Source organism: Arvicola amphibius, chromosome 8 (assembly GCF_903992535.2).
Source record: "Arvicola amphibius chromosome 8, mArvAmp1.2, whole genome shotgun sequence".
NCBI classification, from domain to species: Eukaryota; Metazoa; Chordata; class Mammalia; order Rodentia; family Cricetidae; genus Arvicola; species Arvicola amphibius.
Genome location: NC_052054.1, coordinates 77,124,615 through 77,142,578, shown reverse-complemented (window position 1 = coordinate 77,142,578; position 17,964 = coordinate 77,124,615). Strand labels below are relative to the sequence as shown.

The following is a 17,964-nucleotide window of genomic DNA, read 5'->3' as shown; positions in this document are numbered from 1 at the left end:
CCCCATGAGCACAGAGCTGTCCTGCAACAACATCCATAACCAGAAGTCACCTTACACAAGGAAGTCACGAAGACCCTTGCTGCCCACTGTATATTGTGTGGAAACCCAGGCAGGCAGGTTTGCTACAGCCCCAGCCCCTGGCCACCTGCCACCAGCACTTACCACTTTGGCCCGTGCCTTGTTGACAGCCACCTCCATCATCTCAGATGTGGAAGAGTCACTGGGGGAGCCACACTTGTACTCCATGGGACCCTCACCTGGGACCCGCTGCTTCAGACTGTTGGCGACCATCTGGATAGCCCGCATCCACTCTTCCCTGTATGAGACACAACACAAGTCCTGAGAATTCCTCCCTGCCCAGCCACAGCCCACTGCCTGCAAACGGCAAGCCCATGGCCAAGCCCCTTCCAGCACTTGCTAAGATCCAAGGCTGGCAGAACTGATGGGTCTTGACTAGTCGTACAGGCTCAGGCTGCAGAGAGTGCAGCAGAGACATAAAGACAGATCTGCCACCTTCTGAGATGCACTGCAGGGAGGAACCTTGAAGTCAGGGAATATGGAGATGATCAAAGGAAGGATAACACTTTGTGTGAGGCCCTTGAGACTAAGAAGTCACACTGAGCCTTGGGGAGACAACCAGCGCTATCTTGAACTACTTCAGAGCAAGTGAGAAGCTCTGCAAAGTGAGAAGCTGTGCAAAGAAAGCAGAAAGAAAAGGAAACCTCAAGAGCCAAATCAGCCACAGATCTAATGAGGCAAGAGCTGGCCAGCAGGACCCCAAGGTGCCCAGCCAGTCAGGCACAAGGAAGAGAAACTGGTGGAGCAGAGGTCAGTCCCAGTAGAAGGGCTATAGTAAGCTGGCACTGGCACTCCTGAGCTAGAAGGTGTCTTAATCTTTGCAAAGCATTCTGTCTGTGAGGTGGTGCAAATGACCAGAGGTCGTACACAGACATATGGCTGCAAAACACTCGGTTGTTCACATCCTTCATTTTTGACCTAGCAACACAGCAACTGTGGGGGCCTGAACCTCGTGTCTAGAAAAGGCCCGAGAACGGTGGAAAACAACAGCATGTCTTTCCAAAGGTGGCATCTTAGCAACAGCGGAGCAAAGCATCAGTGCCTTGGGACTGTTGGGGGCACAGAAAAGGTGTGAGTGCGTATGTGATGATACACTCTAGCTCAAAGGCTGACACAAGTCTACACAGACTTGGGATGACTTAAAACACCTAAACTTAGAAGGAAACAGTGCACAGCAGTCTGGAGGTCTGTGTTCAGATTCAGACAATGCTCTCCTCACATGGGGCTCAGAAGGCACAAACATTTCTTTGCAACAGTTGAGTGTGGGGGGTGACTCGGGAGTCCTGGTTGTCCCCAGGAAGGGGAATTAGAAAGCAAGGGATCAGAGAAGCCTCTAACAAATGCAGAACACCTACTCCCCTCCCCACATCACAAAAGAGAAAACTCAGACTCAGGGAATGTGGTTCAGTGGCAGAGTACTTGTCCATCATGCCCAAGGCAAGGGCTCCTTCCTAGTACAAACAACAAAACCAGACCCCCCCACCCCACCCCCAAAAAAAACCCTCAGCAAGAGGGCTCCAAGCCTGGTCACTGGACTCTCAGATGACCTGTGGCCTTCCCCAGGGCCAGCGGGCTAGGGAGCTCCTGTTCAACTCCAGCCTTGCTGAAGCAAGCAGAAACAAAGCTGAGAGGTTCCTGTTACCAACTGGAGGGATCTGCCTTCCCCAACTGGCCTTTTACCTGTGAGGTCACGCTGTGAGATGTGTGGACTGCACACCATGCTCTGTGGGACCGGTGCATGGACAATGCTGGCACACTGTTCCTCCCTACCCAAGAGACTGGAGACCCCTAAACCCCACAAGGCAGGAACTGACACCTGTTCTTTGTTTGTTTGTTTGTTTTGAGAAGGTGTCTTGCTATGGAGCCTAGAACTTTTGTGTTTGTTTGTTCTTTTAAGACATGGTTTCTCTACGTAGCCCTGGCTGTCCTGAAACTCACTCTTTAGATCAGGCTGGCCTCAAACTCACAGGGATCTGCCTGCCTCTGCCTCCCAAGTGCCAGTATTAAAGATGTGCACTACTGGAGAGGGGGAGGTAAATGGGAGGCGGGGAGGAGGCGGAAATTTTTAATAAAAAATAAAAATAAATAAATTATAAAATCCTCATGGCTGTGTAAAACAATTCGTAATCAGAAACATTGCAGTATTTTGAGTAGACAAGTGAACACTCAATATATGAACATGGATAAATTACTTCTTTCTTTTATTTCAGTTCCATTTATAAAAAATTCTTTAATAGCATGTCTCAGGACAATCGAGGAATCTAAATAATGAGACATATAAACATATATGATACTCTCCATAGTTAATTATTATTAGTTATTTATTGCTTCCATCAGACTCATCACCAGCATCATCACTATCTACTAACATGTGTAAACAAGAGTTATATGAAATTTTACTCAAGTGCTAGCTCCTAGTATTAGGAATAATCATAACTGATAGATTGGAAAGTTACCCTGCAGTATTGCTTTTTTGGCAAAGTGCTACTTTATTATGTGCTGATGTTATCATGGTTATATTTTATTTACATTCAGTGACGTTTCATTCAATTATTCATTTTTCATTGTATGCTTAGTTGTTCTGTTGTTTCTAATAAAAATAAATAAATATGAAAAAAAAAAGATGTGCACTACTAACACCCGACTGGGCCTAGACCTTTTAAGTATCTGACCTGAGCCCTTCCAGTACTGAGATAGACATGCACCACCATGCCCAACTGCTTCCCATTTTCAATGGGGCATGCTTCTAGCAACTTCTAGAATTTGGGTACTTGGTAGGTATAAAAGATCCAGGTGGCCACAAGTTCCCATTGCCCTAGAGCCTTAATATAGTGAGCTCAGAGCACACAGTGAGGCCAGCGCGCACAGTGAGGTCACAGTGAGGCCAGCGTGCACAGTGAGGCAGTGTGCACACAGGGAGGCAACGCACACAGTGAGGCCAGTGTGCACCTCACTGTACACACTGTACACAGGTAGTACTAGCCTCTTCCCTCTGAGTTGATCCTCCAATCAGCATTTCTCAATCGGTTTTAACCTGTGTCCCCCTTGGACAAGTAACAGTCTAAAACCCAATCTCTATATCAATATTCTTGTTTTCTGAAACAGAGTGGGGGGGGGGGAGAAAGGGCGATGACACATGCTGTGATCTGCTTTAGATGACCACAGTTGTTCCTTTACATGTTTAAAATGCTGACTTTGACACTGGCAAGATGGTTCGCAGGGTCAAGGCTCCTGCCATCAAGCTGACCACCTGACCTCAAACCAGGACTCACACAGTAGGAAAGAACAGACCTATAAGCTGTCTTCTGATATCCATACTATGCTATGCTATGGTGTGTAAATGGGATTGGTTTTTGTTTGTTTGCTTTTTCCAGACAGGGTTGCTCTGGAACCTGTCCTTCGAACTTACTGTGTAGAACAGACTGGCCTCGAACTCACAGAGATCTGTCTACCTCTGCCTCCTGAGTGTTGGGATTAGAAGCGTGTGCCATCACTGCCCGGCTTTGTAAAAGGGATTTTTAAGATGTAGGTCTGTGTCAGGCGGTGGGCCATGCCTTTAATCCCAGCACTCGATCTCTGTGAGTTCAGGACCTGGTGTTCTACAGTGCTAGCTCCAAGACAACCAAGGCTTCACATGGTGAAGCCCTGTCTCGGAAAATCAAAACAAACAAAAATGCTATGTGTGGGCTTGTTTTGTTTTATTTTAATACAGGTTTTTCTGTGTAGTCCTGGTTGTCCTAAAACTCACTCTGTAGTCTAGATTGGTCTCAAACTCACAGAGATCTGCCTGTCTCTGCCTTCTGAGTGCTTGGATTAAAGGCGTGCGCCACTATGCCTGGCTAAAATGTTTTTAAACACTATAACACTATTTAGTATTATGATGGTGGACTAGAAATCACAGACCTAAGAGGTATGGTTTCTTTCTTTCTTTTTTATTTTCAAGACAAGGTTTCGCCGGGCGGTGGTGGCGCACGCCTTTAATCCCAGCACTCGGGAGGCAGAGGCAGGCGGATCTCTGTGAGTTCGAGGCCAGCCTGGTCTACAAGAGCTAGTTCCAGGACAGGCTCTAAAAAAGCTGCGGAGAAACCCTGTCTCAAAAAACAAACAAAAACAAAAACAAAAAAAAAACCAAAAAAACAAACAAACAAAAAAAAGACAAGGTTTCTCTGTAGCCTTAGAGCCTGTCCTGGAACTAGCTCTTGTAGACCAGGCTGGACTTGAACTCACAGAGATCCCCCTGCCTCTGCTTTCCAAGTGCTGGGATTAAAGGCGTGCGCCACCCCCACCCAGCTCTCTCATACAGTCTTTCATACACACAGATTTAAGACTCCAGACTGCAGACTAAGATACGCAGTATGATTACTGCCTTCGTTGACAGGAAGAGAGAACAACTCAAGGGGCTGCTCCTGGTGAGACTGCAAATACAGAGAGAGTGCAGAGCTACACCATCAGGGACACGGCTCTACTGTCCATGTTCATTCCTTCCAGCTCACGCTCCGCCTGCAGACAGGGCTGCTGAGCCGGCAGCTCCAAGTCAAAAGGTACTAGCCGCCTCCTGGAAGGTGTGAAGACGCAGGGTGGGGTCTAAGCTAGACCATCCATCTGGCTGGAGCACAAGAGCATTTCCCAGGAGGCAGGTTGTGCTAACAGGCTCTCCCACCTCCTGAACAGCCACCAATTGGTTCCAACTGGGCCAAAGTTGCCAGGTTGCAGCACTCAGAATTCTAGAGAAAAAGTGAGGGCCTTGGTCCAGGACACTCCTCAAGGGTTTGCAACATGGTGTCTGGGGCAGAGGGAGCTTCCACCCAAAGTTGGCACTTCAGTGCCTTCCCTTTCCCAAAGAAGCTGAGGAAACCAAGGCCTTCCCAGGCAAAAGACAGCACTCAAAAAATAGCAGCCGTCAATAGCAGTTCCATAGTCACAAGTCATGCCTGGCCGGTGGGTGTCACACAGTCACTCCTCCCTGTGCTGGGGACCCGAGTGTCTACCCAGAGAGAAGCTGATGACAGCCCGGGCCTCAATCCCTAGCTGAGGTCCAGGAGGATGAAAAAGGATAACGACACCATTCACGGAGTACTGGAGTAGAGCAAAGGACACTTCCCCTGGGTTCCAGAGCCAGGGAAGAACATCTCAGAAGCTATGCTTACTTAAGCATCACCGGCCAGACCCCAGGCTAGTACACTGCACTGGCTGGGAAGCTAGGAGCCAGGCCTGGGACTCATCCTGCTGCTTACTAGCCATGTGGCCCTCAATATCTCACCTCCTCCAGACATCTATCTCCTCCCACTGTGATTGAGAACAGACTCAGTAATGATGATCACACCAGTCCAGTACACTGCTGAACATTCCCATCCAGACCAGGGGACCAAACTCCGTGAAGGGGTAGGGCGTTCACTTTCAGACTTTTCTAGCCTTGTGCTTAATCCACTCTGCAGTGTTGGAGCAAAAGCACCACAGACGAGTCATACACAAGTGATTGGCCGCACTCCAATCGAATTTGATTTGCCATATCAGCAAACAGGGCTGTAGCTGTCAACCCTACTGACTTCTGGTTTATAGGATAAACAGAGACACAGGAGAACAGAGGAAGAAGAGCTATTCAGAACACGAAGCATCTAGCTTGTCTTGTCAAGAATATCAATATCTCGAGGAAAAAAAAGAAATACAAGAACTCAATTAGAGTAAGCCAAAGACATGGTAGGCACCTAGAGAGAATCCAGGTTTAAAAACAACACTGTCAGGTCTGAGCAGATGGTTTGGCGGGTGAAATACTTGCTCTGTAAGCATAAGACCCTGAGTGAAGAGCCCTAGCACTGTCTGTAACCCAGGCCAAGGGAAGAGACAGGAGGGGCCTAGGGCTTGCTGGCCGGCCAGTCTAAGAGAATCAGCAGCCCAAGGTTCAGTGAGAGACCTCGCTTTAGAAAGTGAAGTGGGGAACAGAGGTGGGCACTCTACACCGGAGTGTGCACCTATATGCCTGCGTGCACTGGAACACACAAAGAAAACTAGGGAAACTCAAGCACGCACAGATATGCAGAGGGTCAGCACATATACATTACAAGTTAAGTATCTGTGGAAGTTTGAATGCAATTGGGCCCATAAGCTCAGAGGGAGTGGCACTATCGGCAGTGTGGCCATGCTGAAGAGTGTCACTGTGGGTGTAGGCTTTGAAGTCTCTTTGGCTTAAGCTTCACTCAGTGACATAAACCATTTCCTGTTGCCTGCAAGATACAGGACTCTCAGTCTATCTCCTGTTGCCTTCTGATCAAGATGCAGCCAGCACCATTCTGCTTGCACACCACCAAGTTCCCCACCATGACAATGTAATGAACCTCTGAGCAAGCCATCTCAATTAAATGTTTTATTAAATGTTTTCCTCATCAGGATTGCCATGCTCATGGTGTCTCTTCACAGCAACAGAAACCCCAACTAAGGCAATATCCTTATCGAAAATGGTTGGGACCAGAATGAGTCTATCTTGGAGTTCCTTGGATTCTGGATTCACGTAGATGGTACTGTCTGGTCAAGCCTTCCCTACTGCAGAGACAGCCACTGTCCTCTCTGTGTAAAGGAGCCCATTAGCCTCCCATCAGCCTGGGATCTTATTCTACATGTGGGGAGAATAAGGAACACAGAGGCTGTTCCAAAATCTGGAACATCTGAGCATCATGAGAACACAAAGTTCTAACTTTTGGAGCCCTCTGGATTTCAGATTAGGGATGCTCATCCTGCACTCCTCCAGTATGACAGTGGCATCCTGGATATGTAAGAGAAGCACTCAGCATAGGGCTGAGTGAAGAGTAAATCACCAATAAGTATGAGCAGAAATTCAAGACCTGGCTTTAAATAATACAAAAGGGCAGGGAGGCAGCTCAGCAGGTGAAGGCACTTGCCTTTAGATCTGATGACCTGGGTTCAATCCATGGAACCTGCATGGTGGAAAGAGAGAGCCAGCTCCCGCACGATAACCGCCTTCCACAATGCACACGTATTCATTCTCACCCCCCCCCTCACACACACACACACACACAGAGAGAGAAAGAGAGAGAGAGAGAGAGAGAGAGAGAGAGAGAGAAAGAGAGAGAGAGAGAGAACTGAAAAGAAAAAGCAAAAAGAACAGCTAGATGTGGCAAGTAGACCAAAGCTGAGCTGCAGAATTTAGGTGAGGCTCCTAAGCACTCACTCTAAATTTCTCTGCATGAAAACCAGCCTGTGATGGACATGGTGGTGTCAGATCCAAAGAAAAGGCAGAAGGGACAAACAGCAATCTGTGATGCCTGTTAGCAAAGCAAGCACAGCACATGCCGACTTCCAAGCTCCCCCAGTGTCACCAGCACCTGTTACACATTTCAGTGCCCATGCTAAGCAGTGCAGGCCTTTTCACCTCCTCCCTACCCTACACTTCCTCCCCAGTGCTCCGTCCCTAAACCCTACTACTTCAGCAATGCGCTCTCTCTCTCTCTCTCTCTCTCTCTCTCTCTCTCTCTCTCTCTCTCTCTCTCTCTCTCTGCCCCCCATCCATGGCCATCCATGGTCACCCCTCTGCTCTAGACTCTTCTAGATGCCTCTGGCTAGTCTCTCTCTAATACCTACAATAAAAACCTTCCCTTTTACAGGTGGTGCACTCCTTTAATCTCAGCACTCAGGAGGCAGGGGTAGGTGGATCTCTATAAATAATTTAACCTGTTCTACATAGTGAGACCCTCTCTCAAAAAGAAAAAAAAAAAAGAACAAGAACGGAAACTGGCAAAATTGGCAGAATGGCTGTTAGGGCCCAGCTAGAAGGTGGCAGGGAAACACCCCGAAGCCCAGAGCGGGAGTCAGAGCATCTAAGCAGCATCTACCCAGCAGTGGTTCCTGCCTTCCGGGAACCCTGCAGTCCCCATATGCACACTCAGGACAGCCAGCAAGCTTGGGCCTGTATGAACAAGACAGTGAGGACAGCATCGGCCTTCTCCACAGTGGAGGAACCGCCCTCTTGCTCTGCCTCCCTCTGGAACCAAGAGCTTGGTCTCCAGGGCAGGGCCAACCCAGAAGCCTTCTCTCCATCAGCAGAGGGTGCTAAGGAAATAAAGAAGCCAACCTTCATCTTGGTGTTAGCAAGCCCTCATCTTAGCATAGGACTCTCGGCTATTGAGGACAAGTTGTCTTGTAAAAAGAAGTAAGATCTCACTGGCCAGTGGCTGATGCCCTCTCCCATGCCTCAGCCGCTGGGTGCCAGGTACTTCTGCCCCAGGCTTCCTGTTTATCATCCTCTGAATCTCTTAACAACCCTGTGACAAACTCCAGCTTACTAAGCGCCTGCCAAGCCCTGCAGGGATCTCCACTCAGGGCCAAAGAGGGCTGCCAGCTTTGGGCGCCTCTACTCCCCCCCACCCCCAACAGCAGTCTCTGATTCTCTGCTGACACAGAACTTCTTAAGGTCCCCAGGACACAAGAGCTGTTTCACTGAGCAGAGGGCCCACACCTTTAATCCAAGCACTTGAGAGACAGAGGCAGGCAGATCTCTGAGTTCGAGGCCATTCTGGTCTACAAGAGCTAGTTCCAGAACAGGCCCCAAAGCTACAGAGAAACCCTGTCTCAAAAAAACTTAAAAAAAAATGTTGTTTCCCCTCTGCATACTCTGGTCAGTCCACTTCCCTGGACTGTTCTATTCCTATCCCCAGAGTCACACTCGTGCCCATCCTTCAAAACTCACCAACACCCATCAACTAGCATCTGTTAGCCTAGGTCTGCTTTTGCTAACAGTCCATATTTGGTCCCTAGTTTTCAACTGAGTAACACTTCAGCTGGCCTGAGTTGATAATTCTGCTCCCTGTGGTGAGGCAAGTATATTTTTAACTTGGGGAGATACGCAACAATAATTACGGTATAGATTGTGGTAGCATCGTGATATTGTGTTGTGCAGGCTCTAGAACGGCACTGTCCAAGAGGGCAACTATTAGCTACACCCACAGCTACTAAAATCAATTGGGAGTCAATGAAGTCACCAGTTTTGCTGGCACAAACTGTAATCCAAACAGTTGGGAGGCGGAGGCAAAGGCAGGAGGATCAAAAGTTAATGACTAGTCTTGGTTACACATCAATTCAAGGCCATTCTGAACTACACAAACCCCCTTTTAAAAATGAATGAATGAATGAATGAATGAGGTAAAGCCAACATTCTACTTCTCCAGTACTACACCAGAAATGCTCAATCAGCACCAACAGCTGAGCTCTCTTTCACCCTGGGATGTACATGAAACAAGTGATATAGGGTAGCATCCTTCAGAGTTCCCACAGGTACAGCAGAAGCTCGCCCTATGAAAAGCAAAGTCTAGAGGAAGACCATTTACCACACTAGCAGAGCTATCTGCTACACAAATATAAATGAAAACAGCAGCCCAGCTCAGCCAGGGGAGAGAGATAAACTACTGAACAGATAGTTCAGAAAAAGAAACTCCTCAAGGGCAAATACATCCACAAAGAAAACCTAATCATGCTTAGACAGCTAAGAATCCACACATTTGACAACATGAGGTTACAGGGACATTTTTAGACATTGCCTGACTTAGAAATGCATCCTCCTGTAAGCCTCAATCTTAGCCCAAAGAATCATCCTATGGATTGGAACTGAATCCATGTGACCAAAAAGACAGACACACACAATGCTTCACGGCAATACTGCCTGTAATGAGCTAGAGGCTGAAAACGCAGCACCCTAGAACTCGCTAAATCAACTTAGGGACACCACGTGTGGCTGCCACAAAAGAAATAAAGAGCATGGTGCGACCAAGAGTCACCTGTGCAGCTAGAGAGGCTGCCGAGACAGCCCTCGGCAAAAGCACTAAGTCCACAGTGCTGTACTGTGGCCTTCGAGGCGCAGAGTGCCGGAGTCTCTACTTGCTCTTCCAGGGCACAAAGAAACTGCAAGCTGCAGAGGTTGGGGAGCACACAGATGAGGTAGCCATTGTAAGTCAGAATGGCCTGGATCTCATTCTGTAGAGGAGGCCTAGAACTGCATTTCTCCTGCCTCAGTCTGCCAAGCACTGAGATTATGAGCATACACCATCACACTTGGCTCATTTTTTTTAAAGACAAGCTGACCTTGAACTTCCTATGTAGCCCAGGGTGAACCTCTTGTCTCATCTCCCCAGTGGTAGGGTTATAAGGATGGGACACCATGCCGAGTTTATGTGGTACTGGAGGACGAAGCCAAAGCCTCATGCATTCTAGGCTAGACTCTACAAACAGCCGAGCTACATCTCTAGCGCCCAACAATGGACTTTGTAACTGACCTTTGGACCACTGCCTAAATGAGAGTGCTTATGTGCAATGCAGCTGGCAAATCTCTAGGCTAGGAATAGGGAAGAACTCCAGTTCTTCCCAGGACTGATATGTTCTCAGTCTGAAGATGTGGAGTGGGATCTTTAGATCAAGTATCCAGTTCTTCTCAGCTCCAGTTGGGAAGATCACAAGCCAGACAGGTTCCAGGCAAAGAATTCTTTCAAAGTATCCCACCAAACCTCTTGCCGTCACAGCAGGTCTGTCCATTCTCAGAGGACAGCCACACAGAGGTGCAGACTCACCTCTCATCTGGAGAGTCTACATGGAAGGTCCTCTCGATGACCGTAGTCCACTGCAGGCAGCGTATGACAAAGGTGTTGGGTCGTGGCCTCTCAGTCTTCATCAGCTGGCATTCTGGAGGGTACAGGAAGGAAAGAGTGAGAGCTTGTCCTGCTGCCTAAAGACCACATTCTCCAAGCCATCTTCTGTGTGCCAACCCCCATACCAGATGATACCAGGGACTGAGACAGTCCAGTCCTGACCATGTCCTCTAAGGCAAGGATGTCACAGTCTTCACTTGCTCTCCAAGGGCACAAGAAATTGAGCTGCAGGAGTTCTGCATAGATGAGGCAGAGGCGAGACTTTCCCCAAGCACCTCCCTTACAGTTTCTTACTTCTGCTTTCCACTCAGCACTGCACTGCTATAGTTCCCAGGATAAAACTCAGGGCCTAATGCATACCAGGCAAAGGCTCTATCACTGAGCAAGGAAGGCCTCCTTTATTCTTATGAAACAGGTTTTACACTGAGTTATTCAGGCTGGCCTTGAACACACTCTGTTGTCCAGAAAGGCATTTCTCCTGACAAAAACTGAAGTCCACCATGTTTTGAAGGCCAAGCCACCGTCAACAACTCAGAAGTCACAGTCAGATAGGAAAAGACACAGAAGGTGTCTAACCCAGTCTGGGCCTTAGGGAGGGCATTCCTGAGGCCAGAACATCTCTGAGCTGAGCCCAGAAGGCAAGGGGGCCAAGTAAGTAAGACAAAGAGTAGTGCATAGCAGGCCACACACAGGAGACAGAAGCCTCAAGTCTGGAGAGGTGGGTTAAACTGGGCAGGAATATGGAAAAAATGAGGCAGGTTCCTCTTGCTAAAGGCCAGAGCCAGAAACACAGAGTTAACGGGGAGAATGAACTAGGGCAGAGTAGAGCAGGGCTGGGGAAAGAAGGGCATTGGGCTACAGGGCAGGGAGGGGCATCCAGAGCCAGCCTAAGATCTAGAGCAGAACAGATGAGCTGGGGATGCAGACAGGGAAAAAGAGAAGGTGGTGGGCGGAAGAACAGGAAGGTCAGACTAGGATAGGATGAGGATGGAGCTCTAGAGGCCGCCCCCGAAAAAATTCTCAAGAAACTGCTGGAGATGGGCTGGCAGCTCAAGTGAGAAGCTGGCGCTGCTAAAAGATGTGCCAGGAACATGGGCACAGGAAGAGAGCGTCAGAAAAAGGCTTTCTGCAGAAGGGGTGGGTGCTAGGCTGGGTTCCGGAATCCACAGGAGGGAGAGCTGGGGGATAGGCAGAAGCTGCAGTGAGGCCCTCGAGGAGGAGGGGTTCTGGGGTAACGGAGACAGGGTAATTGGTGAAACACTCTCAGCAGGTATGACAAGGACATGGTGCTAGGTCCACAGTGAAGGAAAGAGACAGGTGCACAATGGGGATCTTGGGCTTGTCAAGCTGGTCAAGCAAGAAAACACTAGGTTAGCTGGGCAGTGCATGCCTTTAAATCCCAACACTAGGGAGGCAGAGGCAGGCGGATCTCTGTTAGTTGGAGGCCAGGCTGGTCTACAGAGTGAGTTCCAGGACAGCCAGAGCTATTACAGAGATACCCTGTCTCAATAAACCAAAAAAAAAGTACTACATACAGTTAAGTATAATAAATAGTACTTGATAATGACTATTACTGGTTTAGGGAAGCACATATTGCTTCAAGATGGGGACGTGCTCTTAGGATTGTGTCCACAGGTAGTTTCATTGATGTTAGAAAAAGCCACATTGAAACAACAAAGTGTGCTTACCCGGATGTACAGAGAACAGCAAATATGCATCCCAGCTATGGACATGCACAGCATGCAACTGTACTGAATATTGTGGATGTAGTAACACAGTGGCAATTCTCTGAAAACATCTATTCAGAGAGGAGGTACTGTAAAAAAAAAAAACTATATATATTTTTTCAAAGTTCATATCTGCATAGGAACTGAGCTTGCAGGGTCCCCTAAAAGTTGTTTTGGGTGAGGCAGTGAATGTAGCTGGTGACTGCTGTCACCTTTCTGGATATTGCATATTTAGGCTACAATATATTTATTTATTTATTATTAAATATATATATTTATTATTAAAAAATTCCTTGCTGGGCAGTGGTTGTACACGTCTTTAATCCCAGCACTGGGATTAAAGAGGCAGGCAGATCTCAGAGTTCCAGACCAGTTTATTCTACAGAGTGAGTTCCAAGACAGACAGGACTACACAAAGAAACCCTGTTTTGAAAAACACAAAAAAAGAAAACTCCAGGTTATGTGGCACAGGAGGAACTGAGGACATACGATGAGCCTTGGAGCAGCTCAGCAGGACACTGGCACTTACTGGCTGAGGGGGCAAAGAGGAGGGACAACTCTGTTAACAGAGCAGTCAGGACACTAGTTAGAACCACAGAGCCCAAAGGGTGGGGTGTGCAGAAACTTCATGACTTCCCACTGTTCCCAGAAGGGAAGAGGCCCACTGACAAGAAGCAACAGCAGAAAAGGGTAGAAGTCAGATCTGAGGATGAACAGGCCTAAGACAGGTTCTGGCTCAAGCAAAACTGTTCAATGTGTCCCCAACACCTGCCAGCAAAGCTGTAAACTGTGGAACTCTAACCTCCTTGCCCTGAGACGCACCTGCTACAGAGAAATTGTTCAGGGGGGGTAAGGTCTGGTCAGGGGTCTCAGGTCTCTCCTTATACCCAATGAAAGAGCCATCACTCTTCAGAAGGAAGTACCGGGGTCTCCAAGTCTTGATGTATTCACCTGAAACGAGGCAGAAGGAGAAAAGGTCAGGGCAAGGTTAAACAGTGTCCCAGCAGGCAGGCAGCCCAGGATGACAGTGACTCATGGGGGCACCACACTGGGAGGAAGGTAGATGAGTCTCTCCCAAGAGAGCCTTAGAGGTGGCACCTGCTGACGCAGGCTGGGGCATTGGTCTGGGCCCAAGTGATCCACAGGTCATGCCAGGCAGGAAGGCGTCTGCAACAGTGTCCCAGGGCGCCACTGCCTTAGCACATATGGCAGTAGCAAGCTATCATTGCCAGCAAAGACTGTCCTAAGGGATGTCCGGTCTCTAAATGCTCAAGCCCCATAGACTGATATTTATCAACATAGCCATGCAGGAGATCAGATGTCAAACCACTGTCCCACCCTCCAAGTACCCTTGATCTTTTCCATTTGTCCTGAATAAATATTCAAGTCCCCTGCTTATGGGCACACACATATGCATAGCCAACACTCTCCAAGAACTCATTCCTTAAAAGATTTCTGAAGGCTCCAAAGCTACGGAGAAACCCTGTCTGGAAAAATCAAATAAATAAATAAATTTCTGAAAGCTGGGCAGTGGTGGCGTACACTTTTAAACCCAGTATTTGGGAGGCAGAGGCAGGAGGATGGCTGGGGTGTATTGGTTGCTAGCCAAAACCCAGCAAGGTCCAGGTTCTGTCAGAGATCCTGTCCTGAAGAAGTAAGATGGTGAGTGACAGAGCAGAGGACACCCAAGGATCTCTCTGTACACCTGCACATATATTCACTACACACACAAAACAGAAAATAAGGCCAGCAAAATGGCTTGGTGGGTGCTGAGCACACAGTAAAGAGAACCAACTCCCACAGTTGTTCTCTGACCTACACACACCCCAGCACACATTTTGTGGTTTTTTTTTTTAATTTTAGGTTTCTAATTTTTAAAATATTTTTACTTAATGTGTGAAAGTTTTGTCTGTAGGGATGTATCTGCACCATGTGCGTGCCTGGTGCTGCAGAGGTCAGAAGGTGCTGGATCTCTTGGAACTGGAGCTGCAGACAGGTGTGGACCACCATGCAAGTGCTGGGAATCCAATCTGGGTCCTCTACAAAAGCAGACAGTGCTCTCAACAAGACAGCCATCTCCCCAGACCAATAAATGTTTTTTAAAAGTGGAAACAGTCCAAATGCCCAGCACAGGACCCATATGATGGGCTACTACTTGCTCAGAAAAAGAGATGACAGACTGTGGTCTGCTCCATCCTACAGAGCAGCTGCACCGTCACTTTTGCCTAAGGCAAAGAAGAGAATCCGTCACAAAGGACCACAAATTGAGGGCCATTCTGACTTTGTCAAAGTGCAGGCATTCTGTAGAAAGTGTATTTCCCATTTTGAATATCAGCCTTTTCCCAGGCTGGCAGTACACAGCAGGACTCTCTCTCTCATGTGTGGGACTCTCTGTCAGCCCTGCAATTCAAGAGTCTACAACCAAAACTCAGTCATTCCACTATGGCTACACGATGATGCTCAGGGAAGCTAGGCATGTCAGGTGTGTTCACAGTGTGACGGTTCTAACGTATAACACATTTCCCCAAGTTCAGAAAAATCTATATATATGCCCACTTGCATAAAATGTCCACAACAGCTAACTCTGTGGAGACGAAAAGTGGATTAAAGGTTGCCTGGGTCTGGAAAGATGAGGGTCTGGAGATGGGAGTGTGGGAAGCAGTGTGAGAAAGGTTCTTTTTAGGGTAGTGAAAACTGTCTAAAACTGAAAGCCAGGTGTGATAACTCTCACACTTGCAATTCCAGAACTTACAAGGCTGAGGCAGGAAGATTTCAGAAAGTTCCAGGGCTATCCTGAGCTACACAGTGAACTCTAGGGCAGCGTGGTTAGAATGAGCCAGTGTCTTAAACCAAAACAAACCAAACAGTCTAAAACTGACTGTAATACTGGCTGTTCTGAGAAGGCAGAGGCAGGACAGCCTTGGGAGCCTAAAGCCTGCCTGCACAACTTAGGGACAGCTTGTTTCAGAAGAAAGAGGAAAACTATACACTGTGACCAAGTAAATATCAGTCAGAGCCTCCATCCTCCAGCCATTAGCTGGGACACGAAGGAAAGGGAAAGATGACAGCCACTAATATTGTTCTCCAGGCCTTTCAGGATGCAGAGTTGCTCCCTTGGCCACATATATGGGAATGTACAAGAAGGGAGACAGTGCAGATAGACATCAAAGGGATGGAGTGCTCAAAAAGGAACACCCCATAAAAGTTACCATGGCAAAACTGGAAGAGTCCACAATGTCACCCAGCGTGCTGTTGGCACTGCTACAAACAAGCAAGCTCTGAGCAGGGCTGCTGCCAGGAGGATGAATGTGCGTAGTGAGCATATGATGAACTCCAAGAGCCACAGCTTCCTGAACTGGCTGCGGGAAAATGATCAGAGAAAGAAGGAAGCCAAAAAGAAAGACTTCCAGGTTCAGTGGCCATGCCAGCCTACTTCCCCCGGAGATAACTAATGGAAAGGAGCCCAAGTTGATGAACTCCCTATGAATTCAGTGTATTAGACATAACAATAAAAGGAAAATAACTCTAGACTGGAAATAAGATCAGCTCCGTCTAGGGAAATAAATCAGTGTAGTAAACATTTGACAGAATGCAGCACCTTCACTGGAGCGCTCAGCATGCTGGGAAGGAAAGGAAGGAGGTCCTCGCACACAAAGGGCACAGGGAAAGCCTGTGCTGCTGTCACTGTCATACAGCAGAGACTGGACAGGTCCCCGAGGTCAGGAACAAAATCAGGATGCCTCTTTTCTTCACTGCTACACAAACCCACTACTCGGTCATGATGGCCTGATGCTCCATTCTACAAAGAGGCTGAGCCACCACTGGGTCTAAGGCAGGAAGTCAGTCAATCACCTTTTCTAACCAAGAAAGTAAGAGGTGTCCCATTGAAGGGGGTGTAGTAAAACTGCATTTGCTTGCAGGAAACAAGATCCTCATAGTGAAAAGTCACAGAAGAATCCACAAAAGCTGGGATCTAACTCAGCTAGTGTATGTACATGCGCATGTGTGTATATATTAATTAATTTTAATATATATTTTATTTTAAAATATATTATGTATTATATATATTTTTAATATATTAATTGATCAATCAATCAATTTTTTTACATACAATCCCAGTTCCCCCTCCCTCCTTTCCTGTTTCCCTCTCCCGGCCTCCCCCACCCACTCCTCAGAGAGGTTAAGACCCCTGGGAAGTCAACTAAGTCACTCTCAGTCATCTTATTGGGGCAGGACCATATATTAAGAGGGCTGGAGAGTGACTCAGCAATTAAGATCACTAATTCATCACTGAACCTGGGAGTCTTTCTTTTTGGCTTGCTTCTTTTGGTGATTATTTTCCCACAGCCAGTTCAGGAAGCTGTGGCTCTTGGAGTGCATCATATACTCATTATGCGCATTCATCCTTCTGGCAGCCCAGAGCTTGCTTGTTTGTGGCAATGCCAACAGCACGCTGGCTGAGATCAATACATATATAATATATATGAATACATATTATACACATTTTTTCGTTTGGCTGGGATGGGTTTTTGCTTGTTTGCTTGTTTTTCTGTGTAGCTTTGGAGCCTGTCCTGAAACTTGCTAGCTCTGTAGACCAGGCTGGTCTCAAACTCACAGAGATTCACCTGCCTCTGCCTCCTGAGTGCTGGGATTAAAGACACACACCACAATCATCCAGCTATACGTATATTTTTTTTAAAGAGGGCTAGAGAGATGTCTCAGCAATTAAGATCACTGGTTGCTCTTCCAGAGAACCCAAGTTGGATTCCCACCACCCACACAGCATCTTATAATTGTGTGAAATTCCAGTTCCAGGGGATTTGTGGGCACTGCATACACACGGTACACAGACATGTGTGCAGACAAAATACACATAAAATGTGAATTTAATTTTTTTTTCTTTTTGATTTTCTCAGACAGGGTTTCTCTGTGTAGCCCCGGCTGTCCAGGAACTCACTTTATAGACCAGGTTAACATCAAACTCAGAGATGTGCCAGTCTCTGCCTCCCAACTGCTGAGATTAAAGACATGTGCCCCAATGCCTAGCTGAATAAAAATAGTCTTCAAAAATAAAAAATTAAAAATTCTGTACTGGTTAATTTTCTGTAAGCGTGATACAAACTAGGGTCACCTGGGACGATGGAACCTCAGCTGAGAAAATGCTTCTATCAAGCTTATAGGGCATGTTCTTCTTAACAACTAATGTGGGAGGGCCCATCCCACTGCCACCACTGAGCAGGGTCAGGCGGAGTGAGCCATGGGAAGCAGCTAGAAAGCAGCATTACTCCACGGCCCCCACTTTAGTTCCTGCCCTGACTTCCTTTCACAACAGACTACAACTATCAGCTGAAATAAATCCTTTCCTTCCTAAACTGCTCATTTGTGGCCTTTATCACAGCAATAGAAAGTAAACTAAGGGCTGGACACAGGGCTTCATGGTTAGGAGCACTGCTGCTCTTCCAAAGGACCAGAGTTCAGTTCCCAGCACCCACATCGGGTGGCGCATGTCTGTC

General features: G+C 47.5%; 1 protein-coding gene across 2 annotated transcripts in view; it reads right to left on the bottom strand.

Annotated features, from left to right (window-relative positions):
* The window catches only part of Akt2 (AKT serine/threonine kinase 2), a 48,933-nt gene that overhangs the window by 10,899 nt on the left and 20,070 nt on the right, over window positions 1-17,964 (bottom strand). For both annotated transcript variants that reach the window (XM_038338869.1, XM_038338870.1), the window contains exons 3-5: window positions 13,274-13,402; window positions 10,647-10,758; window positions 163-316 (exon numbers count right to left, since the gene is read on the bottom strand). In XM_038338869.1, the coding sequence (XP_038194797.1) occupies window positions 163-316; window positions 10,647-10,758; window positions 13,274-13,402 (395 nt within the window). The remainder of the gene's footprint in view (window positions 1-162; window positions 317-10,646; window positions 10,759-13,273; window positions 13,403-17,964) is intronic.